This window comes from Colius striatus, chromosome Z (assembly GCF_028858725.1).
Source record: "Colius striatus isolate bColStr4 chromosome Z, bColStr4.1.hap1, whole genome shotgun sequence".
Taxonomy (NCBI): Eukaryota; Metazoa; Chordata; class Aves; order Coliiformes; family Coliidae; genus Colius; species Colius striatus.
This window is the reverse complement of record NC_084790.1, coordinates 74,271,637-74,288,304: the sequence shown is the minus strand read 5'-3', so window position 1 is coordinate 74,288,304 and position 16,668 is coordinate 74,271,637. Positions and strand designations below refer to the sequence as shown.

The following is a 16,668-nucleotide window of genomic DNA, read 5'->3' as shown; positions in this document are numbered from 1 at the left end:
CTGTTGGTATGAACATGGCACCATTCTGAAACATCAAAATCATTTTCAGAAAGCTCCAGGCTTCTCCATTTAATATCTGTGTATCTCCTAGATGCAGTCTCCACGTTAGACAAATACTGAGGCATAATTTGGGACCCAGCTGTGTTAATTTCTCTTGAGATGTTAATAACAGTGTAATTATAGACAGGGATGTAGTTATCAGAACAGCTTCTCAAAGGGGAAATTGATTCTTGATCTCAGTTCTTTCTTAAATTTTGGGAGTTGGTATTACTATAACTTACTTGCTTAAACAATAATACTGGATATTGGATTATATGACAATAATATTAATATGTTTTATTTTACATATGTCAATATGTTTCAGTTTAATAGCTGTATATTGAAGGAATACTCACAAAACTGCTTCTTGAAGATATGGCCATTTTTATACTAAAATACTGAATGCCTTTCTGAAAGCTGTTCTGCCAAGGATTTTCAGCAGCCTTTAAACTTAGTCTCTGTAGCTTACTCTATTTCATGTTTCAGAAGTAAATTGGTAATTTCGGGTCATGAGAAAAATCTAAAATTAGGTCTCGTATTTCTTTTTTGAAGTATGAGTTAGTATTGAGTTAGATGTGTGTGGGTATGTGCAGGATTATCGTCATACCTGCCTTCTCCATCTTTCTTTTCCAATATTCAAAACAAACAAACAAAAGTGCAGGAATTAGGTGCAACCAATGCTTTACAGCCATGGAAGTGATTTGTAGGTAAAGGTGGTGCATCAAATATCCTAAATTTAAATATCTTACATGAATGAGTAAAAAATCAGGAACAAAAGGCATAATATGCTGTCAGACAAACAGTGGTGACTTCAAAGAATTTTATATGCAAGAAAGATACATTTTTTTAGACATCTGCTTTTAATGATAGACTCCCTTTAAAGCATGAAATTCCCCAAATGAAGAATACGCAATGAGTTTTATTTTAGGTGGGGCCTACTGCTTGGCTGGCCACTCATTGCCATGGAATCTAGATATAGCTAGAGGAAGCAAATGTTTTTTACTTATACGCAAATCATGCTCTAAAGTCTACAGAGATTTACTCTAGTAATAGAAGAAGAAAGAATATAACCTATTTAATGTGCATTTACATGAGTCATGCCACTGCCATAATGAGCTCAGTTACTCTTTGTCCTCTGCATGGCGCTTGCTTTGGTTCCAGGTGGTATTCTTTCAGTTCCCTTCTGCTGTCTTGCTCAGACTGAACTCTCGCTAAAGATTTTTTTTTTTTAATTTGGCTTTTAAATAAGTAGTAACCTGGGACACTTTTCCTCCTATTCTAGTTTTCAAGGTATGCTCAGCCTTTGGAGTTAGTTCATGTTGTTGTGTATCTTGCACACTTTTCCTCACAAGTCCAGGCAGAGAAACACTATCGTCTGTTGAAGATAATCCTTCTGAACATAGGAAGGTGTTAACTCAAATCCAAACACAGCTTTTAATTGCACCAAATTTCTCTCCCTGAAAAACGAACCCTGTTATTGGTCCAGAGTAGAAGGCATGAGTGCAACTTTCAGTCCTTTTCCAGAGCTTGTTTTGCTGTGATCACAAGGAATACAGAAAGTTAACTGTCCTGTTTTCTTAGTATCTTGCTAGATCCAACTTGGAGGTCTGGTAGAGGAAATACACAATGTCCTGAGAGTTCAAAAGGGGAAGGAGAATCATCTAAGTAGTGTCCTTTCCCTGATTTGGATTATAAGAAAGAGCAAAGAGACTTTCCTGAATTGCTAGGAAAAGTATATCTTTTCTTACAATAGCAATCTGAGTGGTTGACTTGTTTGCTTTAAAGACAAATGTGGGGGATAAAAGCTCAGTAGAGCTAGTTTAAGAGTCTGAAAGGGCAGTGTCTTAACCTGTTACTCTCTACAGAGTATGAGCTGGGAAAAGGCTTACGTATGGAAAGTTTTGCCTGATGTATGTTGTTAGGGTGCGGTGTGAATCAACTTAGGCATCTCGTTGCTTATCCACGTGATGTATGTGATGAAGATCCAGGGGGGCCAGTGCAGCTCCGAGGTAGAAACCAGACAAATGAAGGAGAATTTAAAAAAAATACAGTAAGAACAAATAGATTTTTTTTCCTGCACTACTTTTCTACAGAGCTTCCATGTTAGAGGTCATCTCCAGTGATTGCCTGGACTGGCTTGAGCCATTAAGTCCTTGGAAACCTGTGCTGCACATCTTTCAAATTACTTTTATGCATATTTCTTTGCTGTTTCTTAAGGCTGGGCCTTTGTTTCAGCTTTCAGTGTTCTTAAATGTGTGCAGGATTATTCAGGAGAGCCTGGACACAGTGCTGGTTCTAATAATATTTCTCTCCTCTTTTACTCCAGACCAATGAATGGAATAAGAACGATGATCGACTGCTGCAGGCAGTGGAGAATGGCGATCCTGAGAAAGTGGCTTCATTGCTGGGTAAAAAGGGAGCCAATGCCACCAAACAAGATAGTGAGGGCAAAACTGCGTAAGTCTAACTTAATAAACTTGTGATTTAAGCACAAAGGAGGGGGGAAAAAGCAACCTTGGATGTGTATGCCACTTATGAATTAAGAGCCATCCAAAAAAAGGAAGTTTTCATCTGAAGCACAGTATGTCTGGAATGCTCACTTCTTTTAGTCTGCATTTGTAACTTTATATGTTAAAAGCCATTTCAGAATCACAATCTCCATGAGGTGACTTGAAGCTGGATTACTGGGTGTATTGGGGCCATTTTAGGACAGAGTATTTTGAGACTTGGGAATTTCATGGCATGCTGCAGATTGAACATTCCAAAAGGCATTAATCTTTGGGGCTAATTTTTCCCATGGACACTAGTTTAATGATATAGAAGTTAAGATAAATTTTCTTTCTAATGGGTTAGTTTGCACTGATACTATATTGACTGAATTTTAAAGTCTCGCAGATGCTAATGATTTGTACAACTGTTCCTTGTTTTGATTGAAGCTTGGCAATAAAAATTTTGTGTGAACAAGATTCCTTTTGCAGTCTCAATATAGCTCGTATATAGCATTTTCTTTTTCTGTTCTTCTGCAAACATTCTGAGTTCTGAAAGATAAAAGATTCCAGTAAGAAAAGTACAGCCAAGAGATTGCTACCCTTAAACTTATGGCATAGAAAGATAATGAAATGGATAAATGAGAAATAGGCATCCAAGAGTTTCTAGTCTTGGGAGAGGCAGCACAAGGCAGTTTATACCAAATAATACATTCTAATGAATTACCCCTGGGTTACATTTATTGAGTCACGCTCTGCTTCATGTTTGGTCTGTTTCCTACATCTGCTCTATTTCTGTTCTGCATCTGAGAAATCTGAATTATGGCAGTGACTCATAATGACCTGCAACTTCTTACTGCAGAAGTCCAAGCCCTCTAATTACTTCAAGTGGGCTTTCTTCTCACTTTAATATGTTTTTAATTTTCAAAAATTGCATACATGAGTTTTTCTTTTGAATAAAATCAAAGCATGAGTTCCAATGAATCATCTGACTTACAGCTATGTTTAGCAACTCATGTTTTCACAGTCAACATAACTTCAGAGCTGGATTCATAAGCTACACCATGTTGAGTGTTAACACTGAGCTTGCAAGCTTTGTGCATAACTGGATGCTATGAATTTTTCTAGGGAACCAACCAAGACTGAAATTATCAGTGAGTAAATACAAGTCTCTGAACTATGAGAAATAGGATTTTTGTAACTTAGAGTTCTGGTGGAATGATTTTCAGTTTTACAGGAATGCACTACAAAATTCCCTCTTTTTCCTCTTTATTTGCAACTACAAAAAAGTTGATGACAATATATTAAGCTGTTACTAGTAATGCAAATACAAGTACTTCTTTTAAGTGTGAATTAATTCTATTAAGGTCTCTATTTCTGCTTTTTTCTTATGCTCATTTAATTGCTGTTTACTTTTTTTAGTTAATTCTACAGAGTGGTTTAAATGAAGGCTTGAGGGACAACAAAGACAAGTAGTATTGGTGTGATACAGAAATACAATGTGTCAGCTCTGATTGTGTTTCTAGTGGTCAGAGAAACTTAGCAGACCTGCTCAGGTTATTTTTGTCTCAGTTTTGAAAGATAGAGACTGACAGGTGTAGAAACAATGACACTGATCTGGAGAGACACAGCTACCGAGGAATATCATGACCCAGAAATGTTCCCCACTATGGCTTATTAATAATGGGCAGTATCTTGTTTGTGTTTTTCCCATTTCAAAGTATTTTTTTAATGTGTGCAAAATTAAGTATACCCATCATTGGTGTGTAGGGAGGCCTGTTTCTGCTGTGTTTGCGGTATAATGTCAGGACTTCATTCTTGCACAGTGAGTCTGGGTCCCTAACGTAATTGTTTTGCCCAGAAGCTATACTTAGAGGCACAGAGTGCCCAGCACTGAGATCTGTTACTGTCCTGCAGAAGCATGGTGCTGGTTTGTTTGCTACCTCATCTGTAACATGGAAGATTCTCATACTGGGAAGATGCAATCCGAAGAGGTGGTTTTGAGACAATTGGCCACCATCGTGCTGAAATTTCATTGGTTATAGAAAGTGGCTTGCAGTGCCATGTGGGAAGGGAGTTCTTGAGATAAATCGTCTATTGATCCTTGTGAGTATATATTGATGCATTTGTTTACAAAATTAGTCTGAATGTGACTAACCCGAAAAACATGATGGATTCAATTGTCTCACAACATGCATAATGTGATTAAAGACTTTGGAATGTGCTCGAAAGAAAAAAAGGAGCAACAATTACATGTTGCAATTCAGGTTTGCTAGGTCTGTTATTGTCTGTTCCCTTAAGGTATGACATGTTTTCTTAAGATCATTTCCTGTTCGTTCTTTTTATTCAGAGCCCAACAAACATAATTCTCAATACTACCCAGATCTTTATTTGAAGTGTAGTAATATATTACATTAGTTTAAACAGAAAGTGCTGAAGATTTTAATTTTTCATGCTTCAAGGGGTACTTCTAAGGTTTTGTTCTATAACCCAGTGACATCTTAATATAAAATATTTGGATTGAGAGGAACAGAGACCAGAACTCTCAATTTTCTCTCTTTGTCTTGCTGAGTGCTATAAGCATCATTTCACAGAGCCCTGCTACGATGTGCTCCAGCTCCATCTCAGTTTTGGACATAGCCACCTAGATTTCCTTTAGGTGTCCCCTTCTGCCTCTATCCAATAAGTCCTTTTCTTTGTGGATTGCCCACATGCAATAAAATAGAGTTTCTCAAATTAATGACGTCTAGGTACCAGTGAATTTCTTAGAATATTGATGTGTTTTCATCAGGAGATTTAACTCTCCAACAGTATCTCTTAAAACAAATGTAAAAAAAAAAGTAATTGAAGTGAATTTTTAAAAACTTGCCTCACTTTCCACACTCCCACCCAGCCTCTGACTCAATCTTTTCTATAAACAATGAATTTTAAGCCCATGGAGCAAATCCATCTCTGGTGTAAGTTGACACAGCTCCATTGTTGGTCCCACTTACACAGCATAGACTATTGCCAAGCACACTTGTAATAGAACCTATCAGGGAAATCTGACTCTGCCACTCTGCCATTGTAGTCTTATTCTCCAAGATAGGCCTTTTTTCTTCTTTTTTTTTTTTTTCCCTTTCCCCCTCTCCCTTCTTCCCTTAACAAAACAGTGCTTTCCAGTTTGGAATTTTATCATTTAAATCCCGCTTAAACTAATAAAGAAAGGTTTTCAAAGAGAGCCTTTTTGGGAGTGGATAGGATTCATTCATCCACCAGAGCAAGTGTTCAAATAGACTGTTATTTTTAAAAGCTGCTGCTACTATGGAAGCAGGGGAGTGAGGCAGAGGAGAATTTTGGAAAGGATTTACAGTGTAGAAATGGCAGCACTTCCTTGTCCTAAAGTTACTTTGTCTATGTGCCAGTCCATCACTGCCATGTTTGCATGTTTCTACAAGGTACTGAACTAGAATTAAATACTTACGGCTATTAAGTGAAACAATAGGTCTCTGTAAATTTTCTTAACTGCAGTTGAGTCAGCTGTTGTTTAATAAAATGAGTCTGACAATGGTACAAAAAAGCTTTAGAAACCTCCACAAATGCACTCTTTAAAACTATTTCAACTATTGTCAGTAGCAGTTAGTAAAAATATATACTTTCATTTGAACCAGAGTGTTCATGCCTTGGAGGCTGAACTGAAAATACATTTTGGAGCATATTCCATCCCCAAACTCTTTATGTTTATCAAGTACATGTATTAGTTTTTCTATTTTTTACTTTCAGATTGTGTAAGAAGTGGCACCAAGGATGTCTCTGTTCAAAGAGTACATCAGATTTTAGTCAACTGAGGGAGTCTTTCCTTGAACATAATAATATTTATCATAAAGGAAGTTATGGGAGGAATGAAAACTTAGTGCAGTTTTTATACTGTTCTAGTTGAGAAAGGAAACATAGAAAATGGTTTAGATGATGTGTCTTCAAAATTAGAAGTCAAGTGATTCCAGTGCCTGTGACGTGGAAAAACGGTATTATCCTCCATTTCTTGATTACAAAATGCTATAAATCCTCTAAGAGATCTTTGAAATTCAAGCAGGCTCTACGTTATTTTCTTGTGCACACGTTGGGTACCCTCAGTCGAACACCACATTCTAGAAGATGTTTCTTTTGTACAGACTGTCATCTCTTAAAAACGCCTGAACAGTTTAGTAGAAAAACATACTAGCATATTGTCTTTTGGGAATTGTACCAGGGTAGGAGTTGCAAGAAGGGTCTAGTGCTTGAGGATTGCCTGAAATGGAGTTCATTGATGTTCCAGTGACCTGATAGGAGCTCTAACAAAACATATTTTTTACTTTACTTTTATCAGGATATTTAGTTTATGAAGGTCCAAATGGTCACAATAATGTCTAAATTTCAGAGCACAGACAAAAATAAAGACCACAAACAGTGACACCTCCACCTCTGCTTTTATCTCCAGCCAACAGATGTCTGAAATCTGGTTCTTTTACCAAAATTTCTTGTGAAGTTTTTGTGGAAGATTTAGGTGTAAAAGCTTTTGTCTCTCCAAGGCATTCCTGAAGTTCTCAGGTTCAAATCCTGTCAGTTCATTTTTGTTTACCGTGTCCCCTGTAGCATTGTTATGAATGTAATTCAATTAAGACGTTGATTTTAAGTTCCCTGAAAAATTGCTTTCTACTGTAGACTAATGATTCAAAGCGTTAATGAAAAATCTCAGCATAGTTGGATGAAGCTGTCCTCTGCTAGGACACTAACCAGGCAGACTGGAAAGCTGCCCAGTGGAAAAGGACCTGGGGATGTTGGTCAATAGCTGCCTGAATATGTGCCAACAGTGTGCCCAGGTGGCCAAGAAGGCCAATGAGGCCAATGGCTTGTATCAGAAATAGTGTGGTCAGCAGAACTAAGGAAGTGGTTGTCCCCCTGTACTCACTGCTGGTGAGGCCTCACCTCAAATACTGTGTTTAGTTTTGTGCCCCTCACTACAACAGAGACACTGAGGTGCTGGAGTGTGTCCAAAGATGGGCAGTGAAGCTGGGGAAGGATCTGGAACACAAGTCTGATGAGAAGTGACTGAGGAAACTGGGATTGCTTAGCCTGGAGGATGCTGAGGGGAGACATGATCACTCTCTACAACTGCTGAAAGGAAGCTGTAGCAAACTGCGGGTTGGTCTCTTCCCACAAGTAACAACAGACAGCACAAGAGGAAATGGCCTCAAGTTGCACCAGGGGAGGTTTAGATTGAATATTAGGAAAAAACTCCTCACTGAAAGGGCTGTCAAGCATAGGAACAGGCTGCCCAGGGAAGTCACCATCCTTGGAAGTATTTAAAGGATATGGTGCTGAGGGACATGGTTTAGTGGTGAACTTAGCACTTCTAGGTTAACAGTTGGGCTCTATAATCTTAAAGGCCTCTTCAACCTAAATGATTCTATGATTCTGATTAACTTTCTGTTCAGTATGAGCCAATTGTTAATGTATAGTAAAATGAAATGGAGCATTTATACAATTGAAATTGGAGCATCTTCCTTATGAGGAAAGGCTGCGGGAACTGCGGCTGTTCAGCCTAGAGAAGAGAAGACTGAGGGGAGATCTCATTAATATTTACAAGTATATAAAGAGTGGATGTCAGGAGGTTGGGACATCCCTTTTTTCTATTGTATCTAGCAACTGAACAAGGGGTAATGGGATGAAGCTGGAACGCAAAAAGTTCCATTTAAACATAAGAAAAAACTATTTTACTGTTCAGGTGAGGGAGCCCTGGCACAGGCTGCCCAGGGAAGGTGTGGAGTCTCCTTCCTTGGAGGTCTTCAAGACCCGCCTGGACGTGCTCCTGTGTGACCTGATCTAGGTGAACCTGCTTCTGCAGGGGGGTTGGACTAGATGATCTCTTAAAGGTCCCTTCCAACCCTACCATTCTATGATTCTATGAAATGCTCTTAGCTCCTTTATGTAGGAGCAATACTTTAACTTTAGAATTGTCAAAATGTTAAAAAATCTACATTTCATACAAACATTACTGTATTGCCAATCATGCAGGCTTTTAAATTAGATCTGTAGAGTAGAATTTATGTTAGTGGTTTGTTCCTGGTTCTTGACTGAAACTGTGTACATAATTTCTAATGGTTTTGAGTATGTAACCCTTCACTTAGTCTTGGACATGTCATGATCCAATATGTAGCTCTAGCTATATTTTTGACAGGACTTGAGATAAACTTGAATTTTTAAGCATTTATAAGGCATTTTAGTAACTTTATACCTTAAAAAAACAAACAGTGAACAGGCCATCTTCTGAAGAGATAGAAATTAATGTTCTTTATTCTGATTTCAATTATAAAGATCCTAAACGTCACCTCTGAAAAATTGAAGGGTTTTTTTTCTTTAGTGATTTCCTATATTGCAAAGCAAACAAAATCCACTTATTTAAACAAACTCTTTATTTCATATAAAGTTCTTTGACCATTGAGAAACATCCCAATGGATTTTGCATCTTATGTGCACAGGACTTGCTGCAGATGGTAGCTAGAGTTCAAAGGGGAAACAATCATTCTGTAATTTACTTTAGGAGCCAACTTGTGTCTTCTGGTTTATGCTTGCTGCTTCACACAGGTTGATAGAATGGCTATTCTTAATAAACTGTTGCATTTCATTATCTATTAGTAGGGCTGTCATCTCAGAAGGCGGCAAATCATCTTCTGAAGAGCTTCTGTACACATGTTCAGTTAGCATGTGAGCCACTCATTCCACTCCAGCTCGTGGGTAGAATTGACTGAACCTGTAATGCAGCATCAGACAGTTGCTGGAATTCCCTGTAAAGCAGCTCTCTTTACAAAGCTGCCAAATACCCATATTTTACCAGATCTGGACAAGTTTCAAGAAGCTTATCAGTTGCTTGGATCAGAGCATATCCTAGGTGGTTGGAAGTTTTTGTATGCCTGGCTTGAAACTGCTGCAGCAGTGGAGGCAGAACCCAGTGCCCCACTTCAGCATGAGGAACATTGGGGCTGCTCCTTACGCTCATCTTATCTCAGCCTGGCAGGGGAGCACAAGGGCAGCATACCTCTCATGGGTCAGGCCAGAGCCAGGCTCTCTAAAGCTGGAGGGGACAGGGCAAAGGCTGGAGTTGTTTTTCAGGTTTATATCTACATAATAGACTGCAATTGTTTTGCATGTTTTTCAAAGACTTGTGCAACCAAATGAATTGTATGTACGTTGTAATTACACCAAATGGCTGCTATGGGCTTAAAAATGTACTCTAATCAAGGAAGGGAAAGGAAGAGAGAACCAGAACAGAGCAATATGCAAATGTTGGAATGATTTTTATTTTCTTTTTAGCTTCAAAATGAGGTCTCAGACAATAGGCTATGCTGGTGGCTTCATATCTGTTGGACTTGTGTGTCCCTCTGCTTTTTCTGATACTTGCTTTACAGGTGCATTCTGTGTTAGGAAAGTACTAACTTGAAAATGTAGGAAAGCTCTGAAGTTGCCTTTTCCTGCACATGTCTGTGTTCCTGTTCCTGCTCTTCTTCAGGAATCAAGAATCTTTATTAGTAGTGCAGTTATTCTGAAATGGAAAATAAAAATATATTGCCATAATAATGTAAAGAATTTATAAAAACAAATCTTAAGAGGTCATCTAAAGCAGTGGTCTCTGAAGAGTGTGTTACTAGTAGATTAATTATTTTAAGCATATATTATTGCATGTGATTTGCAATTCACCTTTGAAGTGAGAGAAGTTCACCATATACCGTTCAATTGAAAACAAAAAATCCAAATAATTGTGTTGCTCTGAATCTGGAGAGGTCTGAAGCATTGCAAGTTTAAAAGACACAGAAACTGTAAACACAGCACATAACCCTGAGCATCCCTCATGTCACATAAGGATATCCATACTTTGTTGGTTCTTGGAACACTATATGCAGTTTCTAAGCCTTGGTGGATTTTGATGCAACAAAAATATTGTCTTCAGATTAACTTTTACTCAGTTGTTCTCAGCCTTTCCACTGTTTTCCTGGCTTTTTGTTACAATAACATGATTCAGGATTTCCATTCCCTAACTTCATGGCTTTCCATGCACTAAGCTGGATATAAGCATTTGCTGGCCCATAGGCAGCAGTACCAATAGGGCTGTGTTGAAGACTGAATGTCAACAGAAACGATAATCATTGCTGTCATGGTTGGGCATAACTTTAACTTTGAACTCTGTTCTTGCAAGAAAGCACAGCAGATAGATGGCTAGTTGGTTTTGCTTAACTCAGGAAGGAAGTTCCACTGATCTGGGCACATCTATGGCATCCTCAGGGATTTCACCCTGTGATAAAAAGTTGTTTTGCCAGAAGGCATATACAATGAGGTGCTAACTGTGTGCTCCTTTGGGCTTCAGATATGAGATGCGGTTTTTGAAGCAACTATCAGAAGGAATCTTCTGTACTGTTCTGCCTTCTGTTACTCTGAAAATGGCTTTAAAGGCACAAGCAACACTACTCTCACTTCTAGGCTCTTCAAATGCTTATTTGTAAGGCTTCATTCATTGTAGTGCTTTGTCCATTTTCCTGCCCTACAACACCAAAAATAAAAGTAGTGTTTCAAGACTTTAGACTTTGTGTCAACACCTAGGAATGCCCTGAAGCTTGCCCTTGGCAGAGTCTCTGTTGCAATTTGCTGACTTAGGTATTGAGGGACTTTAAAAATGGACACTCTGCAGGAAACTTCATATGATAAATCTAAATTGTGAGCACTTACGTTTACAATTAATGGTACGTGGAAGAAAAGTCTGTGCACTTCAGACTTGAAGTGGGAGTTTGTGTTAATGTGGTAACAGAGTTTGCCAAAGAAAACTGTGTATGAAAATGGAACTGCTGGAACACAACCTGAGAATGAAAAATATAAAGCTTCTGGGGATCCCAGAAATCTCTCTGAAGAGCAGCTGGGTGGATATTTTTGCTGAGTTTGAAGGCTAAAACCAGGAGTCTGTAGCTTGCCAGCTCCTATGTTGCATGATGCAATTGCTTCTTTCCTATTAAGAAAACAGCAGTTCAGCAGGCTTGCCTTTTATTAATGTCCTGTACCTCGAGGTGTGTTTGATTGAAACAAGACTTTTTATGTTATGAGGCAAAGCTGGAAACTTTACATGAAAACTGTGTTTGTGTAGGCTTGGTTTGGGGTTTTTTTTTGTCTTCTGAAAACTGTTCCAGAATATATGCTAATACAGAAGAGGCCTGCAGGGTTTTTGCCAGAGGGTTTTGCGTGTATTGAGGGAGGGCAGATGCCATCTCATGTTTAAATAGAAGCTAGGAGAACACAGACTGTGTGCATCGCTTCACTTTACTAAGGGGAAGAGAGGGGAAATATCTTCCATAGCTCCTAGTAAATCCGTAACTGCTTATGTCAACTTCTTAAAACCTTAAGCTGCCTGCCTGTATTGGTTGGTCGCAAAACTATAAATCATCAAACTGCTGGCAGACAAGTCAGACGTTTTAAAAGTCAACAAAGAGTCGACATACATTAGAAAATTAAGAACAATGATCTGCCTTAGGGAGGGATGTTTTTACTCAAACCTTGACAATGAGTGTGAGTTCATAGTGTATTTCCAGCATTCTTGCACTTAAAATATTTTCAGAGCACTCAGATTTAAATGGCAGAGAACAACTGTAATTATATGCTTGTATGTAAGTTTGACTTCCTTCCATGTTTATCATAATAGAAAACAGCAAATATAATATTCACTGAGCATCTGTAATTCAGCCATGTTCCTTACTTGGTTTGGATTTTAGTAAGTAGTATGTCAGACTACTTTCAAACCTTGGTGAAAATCTGCCCCAAAACCCTCTTTGGAGCATGATCTTGCCAAACAGTGATGGAGCCCTCTTGATTGCATGTAATTTTTCAGCTTTTTTTTTCACCCCTGTTCTTTTCACAGATGAAAATTTCCTAGTTAGAACATTACTGTCCTAAATTGAGACTTTGTATTTATTTTTTTGTTATTTTATAATATTCCACTCTGCTTTTGTGGCATTTTCCCTAGACATATGGACCACCCAGTTGTTTTAAGACAGCTGTCAAAATAACATTCAGTAAGAGGACTGTGCTCAGTTTTGCAGATGTAGCTGTGTAAATGGTTAAGCAGAGAACCTGGATAAGGCAGACTCATGTCTTATTGCTAGCACTTAGCAAGCTCAATTAGCTAAGTTTTTACAAGTCTAACCTCTAAATGTGGATTAATTCTTTCCTTCTACCTGTGGTGAAATGGTTTGCAAGTAAATGTTTTCTGTGAGCTTAGCAGTAAATAGTACAGTGCCTTTTCAGGGGTTAGACTGTCTGACATTTAAATAGTTTCTAGAAGCGCTCACTCTTGGCCTTTTAGCAAAGATCAGCTTTATCTGAACTCTTGTGCTTTGTCTGTCAGACACTGATTGAAGCAGCCTCGTTTTTCCTGCTAGCTTGACTTTAAAACTTTTAGTTGGAAAAGGTCCTTTGCCCTGAATAAGGGATGATCTTGTTTAGGACAGTTGTAAGTGGTTTACCAGTTGACATCTCTTATCTGTAAGAAATCCAGTGTTTAAAATGAGTTCAGAGATGTTGTGCACAGGAGTCCACTCTATTCAGTCACCAGGCATTCATAACAAAAACATCTCTCTATCAGTGCTGTTGAAAATATTAGTTGAGTAACATTTCTGGTCATAAAATTTGAAGTCCTAACAGGACTTTGAGGTGATAGTCTTGTAGCTGTTCTCCGCTTGACACCAAATCTGACGAAATTTTGCTGTGTGTTCACTCTTACCCTCAAGGCCTCATTACTCCAACAGGGTTTTGTGTTCTTTCCAAAGAACATGGGTTTTTATTTTGTCTTGTTAACGGCAGAGTAGTTAAAAGATCCGTACATTCCCAGGATAAAGCAGTGTCCACCAACTGATTTTTATTGGCTACTTGCTGAGGTGGGTTTCAAATGCAAACTTGCTTCATTTCTGGATCCAATGAGAAAACTACTGGGAAGAGTGGCTTCTCTTCTGCTGCACTGAATGGTTTGGAGACAATAATAATAAGATGGTCGTGATTCTCAGGAGGAACAGAGACTTTTTGGAACAATGAGAGAAATCTATCTCAAATAAGCTCAGGCTGGGATATCAAAATGTGGCTCTAAGTGATAGTGATATGCTTCTCCATTGTGAAGGGAAAATTAACTATGTTATAATGGTATTTTAGGCTGAATGAGAATCTAACCCTCAGCATGGCCTTTGCTCCACATCAAGCCTTACATGTTTGTTTTTGTTTGCCTGAGTCATTGCACAACCAAGAAGTGGGAGGAAAAGTTGTTTGCTTTCATATCAAGGAAGTTTATTCAGGAAAGATGCAAGTAAAATGCACCACTACTTAAGGCTTCCAAATGGTGAGAACTCAAATGTTTGGAAACCTGCAGCTTTTGCCTGAAATATTTTAGGAAAGTTTATGTAGCTTGTGAAGAATTACTCTGTACTGAAATGATCATCTACAGGCTTCTCCTTTTCAATAGCCTCCCTTGCTACACAGGAACCCTCAGTATCTACTCCTAAAGTGTTTGTTGGGCTTTTTGTTTTGGTTTGGGTTTGTTTTTTAAAGCAGGGGCTATTAACTTTAAAAATGATTACTCCTTAAAGGGAAATCTTTGCCCAGCCCTTTGTGAATACTCTGAGTTCAGTACAACTGTAATAGGTTCATCTCAGTCTAGAGTTATTCTTCTCTCTTGATAAGCCAACTCAGTTTACTAAACCAGCAGCTAACTAACCATGTCCCCAGTTCTCCTCCCAGTTGCTTTTAGATTATTAAGAAAACACATCTCACTACAGGATTATGTGAGAGATAATATCAGTACAAGGATGTAGGGAAGGAACACACAGCAAGCACTTGGAAGGGAGCTATAGCAGACCAGTGCTGTTTGGTTTGGGTCACTGTAATAAATGAATGAGAGTTAAGCCTTATCATCCTTTCTTCTCACGGGACTCTCTCCACATAGCTTCATTGCTTTCATTAGATCTTTATGTCCTTCATATATCTTCTCTCATCTTTACATCCTTTATACATGTTTTCTCATCTTTCGTACCACTTGTAGTACTTACAGATGATGTGTCATCTGGTTAATTTTAGAGAAGCAATATTTTTCATCAGTATTTCTTACTTGAAAGTCATTTTTGGCCACCTGAAACAAAGCATCTGCATATGTTGAGAACTGACATGGGAATTGTTTACATTGGTAATTGAAGTGTTCAAAGGTTCACAGCTTGAAAGGGGTGTAAGTTTTTCTTCTCTTTGATACTTTCTATGCAGTTTGATTTTACCTAAATAAAACTTATTTTACACTTGCATATTCATGTTTCATTTGGCGCCATCCTACACAGTCTGTCCATAAAAGCTCAGTGTCCTAGATTTAGCCAAGTTATTATTATTCAGGTATTTATTATCCTTGTGAATATTGTCAAATGTGAGCCAAGTGCGTGCTTCACAGCCTTCCTAATATTTAAGTGACTTGGATTGTGTTGTGTGTCTGCACAAATATATCTGACTGCGTTCCGGTATTTGCTGGTATGTTGTGCTGGCTAAATTGGAGGTGTTGGAATTTGTCAGGCTGGTTTTGTGTCCCTCTTCCAGCCATTTTCCCAGAGCCTGAGAAACCTCTTCTTCTAAAGAAGAATGTTTGCACAATTTTGGATTGGTCACCAAGTACATAAAGTTTTGATTCTGAGTGACTAGAGAACAGCTGGCGGCAGTGCTTTTTATGCTCTTGGAAGTGTTAACTCTTTGGTTTGTTTGTGGCAGTACTAAGCGTGAGGGTGAACACACAGGATATTTTTGTATTTGTAGAGAAGAATTCAAAGCTTAAGAACTGCCTTGTCTGCCATTTGCAATCAGCTGCAGCCACTGTAGAAGGACTCCTTGCAGAAAGTGAGGTAGTTGCCATACTTGGTAGAGGACTTTGTGCCAGGAGCCTCTCCTGTTTTGATTAACTCTCTGCCTTTTGCCAGATCTTGTTTGTAGGTCATTTTCTCTGCCGAGTTTTCAGGAAAGCTGCAAAGAATTCTACAACTTAGGGAAACACAGTGTTGCAGTTCACACACTATATGCCAGAAATGTGTTTCATTCCTGTGTGTTACTCCTTGTTTCCCTGGTTAGCAGGCTGAACTTTTGGTGTTCATTTTAATGTGAATGTAAACTCTCAAATACAGCAGTTGGTGTGGCTGCATGACTTGGGAAGTTCCTGTTAGATTCCAGGGAAAAAAAAGAAAATTCTGATAACACAGGGCTGTGTTAACATCTTCTTTAAAAGATATTAGGAAACATCCTGGGAATACTGGCTTTTTCAGTTGATGGAAGTTCCAACTCTTCACACACAATTTAATAGTAATTGGAAGTGTTTGGTCTTGAATTTGTTGTTTTGCACTACTCCCACTAGAAATTGGCTCCATATATGAAATGGATGTTGGTAGGATTCACAGGGAAGCAGTGTATCTGCCCATACTGTGCCTATATCTTGAGACTCGCTGGTATTGGCATGATATGCATCAGGAGAATTTAAGCTTTTCCTTCATTTTTACTTCTCAATAAAATTAATTCAGCAGCGTGTGCATAGGACTACTGTGAATCTTGAGCTGCTAAGGATGTCAGACGTGAACCTTTAGCCGTAAAAAGTCTTCAATTGCATATAATTTTTTTGGTTTGCTCTGTAATTACATCTTTGGTAACTGATGTTGTTAAGTGCACCCTGCCATGGTGTGGTTGGTAACCTCAGCAGTTTCCCAGTGTTCAAACAAGCAGGTGCTTGAGATGAAAAGCAAAACCAGAAGTTGAAAAAATACATGTCTACCATAGTCACACAAATATCCAGTAGCTCTGATTTCTACGGATGATATTCATAACCACTACAGGCTTTTTCTCCCTCTACATGGAAGAGAAATGAGCTCTGTAAAGGACAGAGCAGAAACACAAATTGATGTAGTTTAATGTAAGAGCAGAATCACCTTTTAGAGGAACTAAATTTTGTGCACTGAAATCACAGAATCACAGAATCTTAAGGGTTGGAAGGGAGCTTGAAAGATCATTTAGTCCAACCCCCCTGCCAGAGCAGGACCACCTGGAGTAGGTCACACGGGAACTCATCCAGGTAGATTTTGAAGATTGG

At 38.5% G+C, this 16,668-nt stretch overlaps 1 protein-coding gene across 5 annotated transcripts in view; it reads left to right on the top strand.

The window, feature by feature from the left end:
* Nucleotides 1–16,668, top strand: part of RAI14 (retinoic acid induced 14) — a 90,905-nt gene that overhangs the window by 54,140 nt on the left and 20,097 nt on the right. For all 5 annotated transcript variants that reach the window (XM_062018340.1, XM_062018339.1, XM_062018338.1 and 2 more), the window contains exon 3: nucleotides 2,366–2,496. In XM_062018340.1, coding sequence (XP_061874324.1) covers nucleotides 2,366–2,496 — 131 coding nt within the window. The remainder of the gene's footprint in view (nucleotides 1–2,365; nucleotides 2,497–16,668) is intronic.